Source organism: Cydia splendana, chromosome 1, assembly GCF_910591565.1.
Source record: "Cydia splendana chromosome 1, ilCydSple1.2, whole genome shotgun sequence".
Taxonomy (NCBI): domain Eukaryota; kingdom Metazoa; phylum Arthropoda; class Insecta; order Lepidoptera; family Tortricidae; genus Cydia; species Cydia splendana.
The window spans coordinates 5,278,687-5,282,033 of record NC_085960.1 but is presented as its reverse complement, the minus strand read 5'-3'; the positions used below and the strand labels follow the sequence as shown (position 1 = coordinate 5,282,033).

General features: G+C 39.7%; 1 protein-coding gene across 1 annotated transcript; it reads left to right on the top strand.

Annotated features, from left to right (window-relative positions):
* Positions 1-2,215: 2,215 nt before the first annotated feature.
* On the top strand, positions 2,216-3,085 carry LOC134794641 (retinol dehydrogenase 13-like). The gene has a single exon (XM_063766792.1). The coding sequence runs from the start codon at positions 2,216-2,218 to the stop codon at positions 3,083-3,085; it is 870 nt and encodes a 289-aa protein (XP_063622862.1).
* The last annotated feature ends 262 nt before the right edge of the window (positions 3,086-3,347 follow it).

Genomic DNA, 3,347 nt, shown 5'->3' with positions numbered 1-3,347 from the left:
CTAAAGTAATTTCATAATTAGTAATTTTTTTTCGCGTGCCTCTAAATTTGTCCATGAGTGTACATATTATTTTACACTGGCCCTAGGTAGTGTATCTTATTCAAGGTGCATTTAAATACTGCACAAGCTGCATTGGACCACATTGCATTAATTATTTTTTTTCACCAATTTGCCTTGACATCAAGAAGTCGGTCGTTCTCCAAATTCTCCCAAAAAAATATCATTTCGTATGTATAGAAATGGTGCATAATGAAAAAGGATAAAATTGGTGGCTAAGCAAATGCTAATATGCAAGAATATATAGAGAATTTGGAATTGATTGAATACATTATGTATAAGTAGTCAAAGTTAGCAAACCTCACAAGTTGGTTAAAAATATGGGAATCTTTTGGGTCTTCTTGCCCGAACAATTAGTTTTGGGCAGTTGAATGACTGAATAAAGAGTTTTTATAGAGACTGAAACGTAAAGCTTACATGTATCATACCTCTATTATTCAAAAGCAATATTGTCCATTAATATTTATCCTATGTATAATTTTGTCCTTTTCCGGTTAAAATGACAAAGTTATATTCCTGTAGTTAGTTGATAGTTAATTATAATTGTGTTGTTGTGGTAAATATTGAATGATACTAGATTTGTAATATATAGGTAATTATTGTGAACAGAAAATGAAAATATTTCAGAACGATGAATTTCTTTGTTTCATTTGCAACCCTTTATTAAAATCAGTTTTTCACCCAGGTGGCAATTACCAACCCACAATCGCTGTTGTAATGTAAGTTCGGATGACGGCATATTTCAATAGCTTCCCATGAGTGGCCTGTTTAGATATAAGTAGGCTACGGTTATTATTATATGTCTGAGTCTCACAGAAGTTTTGTTATTAAGGTTTTATGAAGACATTTGCTCCACTCAAATGAGACAGGGCAAAAGTGCTAAAACGTAGCGTCTCCTAAGAGGCACTGTACCATGTGCCAAGGAACCAATGTATGCGGAACAACACTAGACGTTCCAAGATACAGGGTACGTTGGCCGCGACTAATGCCTGGCGAAAAATCTTATTCATGGAATGGCGACGATAATAGTTATTTGTGAAACAAGAGCAAATTTAGTTTTTGCTGTGAGTGCTGATAGAATACCAAGAAAGCAAAACATTTTGTAAATATTATAATAGAATCACGAGCCTTGCGTGTCTCCTCTGCTCCAACTTCGACACGACGACTCCATTTTGAAATTACTTTCTAATAAAGAAATCACTTGAGGATAATTTTGTCTCACGCTCGCAGAAATATCGAACTACGCTGAATGTTTTTAAGCAGTAAAGTACCCTTGTTCGAACTGCTGCTGTGAAAAATACTTATGATTACATGAGCTACTTACTGATGTGTTTGGAGTCACCAACAGTCGAACACTGAAATCCAAAAAGAAGGGGTTGTGCACAAATCACGCGAGGTGTTTTCGGCTACTTTTTGACCCCCCCTCCCCTTCTCCCCCTTGGTGATATTTGGTGAGGTTTTTGGCTACCCCCCTCCCCCCAGACAACCTCACGTGTATTTTTTTGAAATTGTTTCATTCGACCTAATTTTAAGATAAATAGTATTGTATATAGAAAATATTGTTTATTTTTCTATTTTTGTTAAATAGACTCGCTATTTTGAAGTCCAGAGTGAAGATTTATGTTTAACGAAACCGAGAAAAAGTATCTACTCATGTGGTAGGTTTTTTTTCTTAGTTTCGTTCACTGTAGAAAAATACATGTGAGGTTTCCTTATACCCCCCTCCCCCAACGTGATCTATCGTGATTTTTTCGTGATCCCCCTCCCCCTATCGAACCTCGCGTGATTTGTCCACAAGCCCTAATCAGTAATGGTGCAAAAGTCGATAGGCATGATAAAACAGAGAACACAATCAGTACTGACAACGTAACAGCTAAAATCGATTGTAGCTCAACCTTGGTATACTCTGTGCATGTGCTTATCTATAACCTCCAAGTCACTGAATGTCAGTGGTAGTGGTCAGTAGTTATTTATCTGTGGGGCACGAGGAACCTGTTCTCTGACGAGACTATTTATTTTGTTTGTTTTGATTCGCGACTTGCATCCGCGGTGGACGGACGTGCTGCAAGCTCGGGCGGACTTTTTCCAAACAATTACCATGATTATATATTTAGCGGGCGTCTTCGTGACATATTTAACATACAAAGTTTACAATACAATGACATCGGGAAAATGTACATGCAAAACAAAGCTTAATAACAAAGTGGTCATCGTGACTGGCGCAAATACAGGAATCGGATTCGAAACAGCAAAAGATCTCGCCCGGCGCGAAGCTAAGGTCATACTCGCTTGCAGAGACCAAGCGAAGGGCATCAGAGCGAGAGACGATATTATTAAGGCCACCGGCAATCACAATGTTGTTTACAAACATCTAGACCTAGCGTCATTCAAGTCTGTACGGACTTTTGCTTCACAAATTCTCGAGACAGAGACCCATATCCATGTCCTTATTAACAACGCTGGCACTGGGAAACTAGATAATTCACTAACCGAAGATAACCTCCCTGTAGAAATGCAAATCAACCATTTCGGTCCCTTTCTTCTAACGAAATTGCTTCTACCAATGATCAAAACGTCTTCTCCGAGTAGGATAATCAACGTGTCCTCCCTGCTGCATCGATATGGCACGATAGACTTGGATAATATCCACAAACCGGCAAAAAGATGGCTGCAGCATTCTCGAGTGTACTCCAACTCCAAGCTGGCTAACGTGCTGTTTACGAAGAGGCTGAGCCGCGACCTGCTGGGCACGGGGGTGACCGTCAACTGCCTGCACCCAGGCGCTGTCAGCACGGATATATTTCGCCACCAACCAGCACTTTCCAGATTCCTAATTAGTCTCGTTTTCAAACTACCTGAGGAGGGAGCTCAAACCTCAATCCACCTAGCCGTATCGCCGGAACTGTGTGATGTTACGGGGAAATACTTTTCAGATTGCATTGAAACGGCATCATCCTGTCGCTCCGAAGATAAAGAACTCGCGGACAAGCTGTGGGAGCTTTCCGACAAAATTACCAAGGAAAAATAAACTTGTTATAATAGGGGATATTACTGCAATCTTCTGCCGCCAGAGTGCAGCACTACCGACTCAGTAAATTCATAGACTAATACATACTGTGCCTTAAACTGTTTTTGACAAGTTTTCACAGACAATAAAATATGACATTGATGCATCAAGGCGGTTTGTTAACAAGGGCCTACCGGTAAACGCGAAAATCGTAATTTAGTTATCTGGCTCTTTATCGCTCGAATACGCAAGAGTGATAGAGAGATTAGATAACGAAATTTCG

Coding starts and splice junctions, on each gene's coding strand:
- LOC134794641 (XM_063766792.1), top strand. CDS start 2,216: ATGACATCGGGAAAATGTACATGCAAAACAAAGCTTAATAACAAAGTG.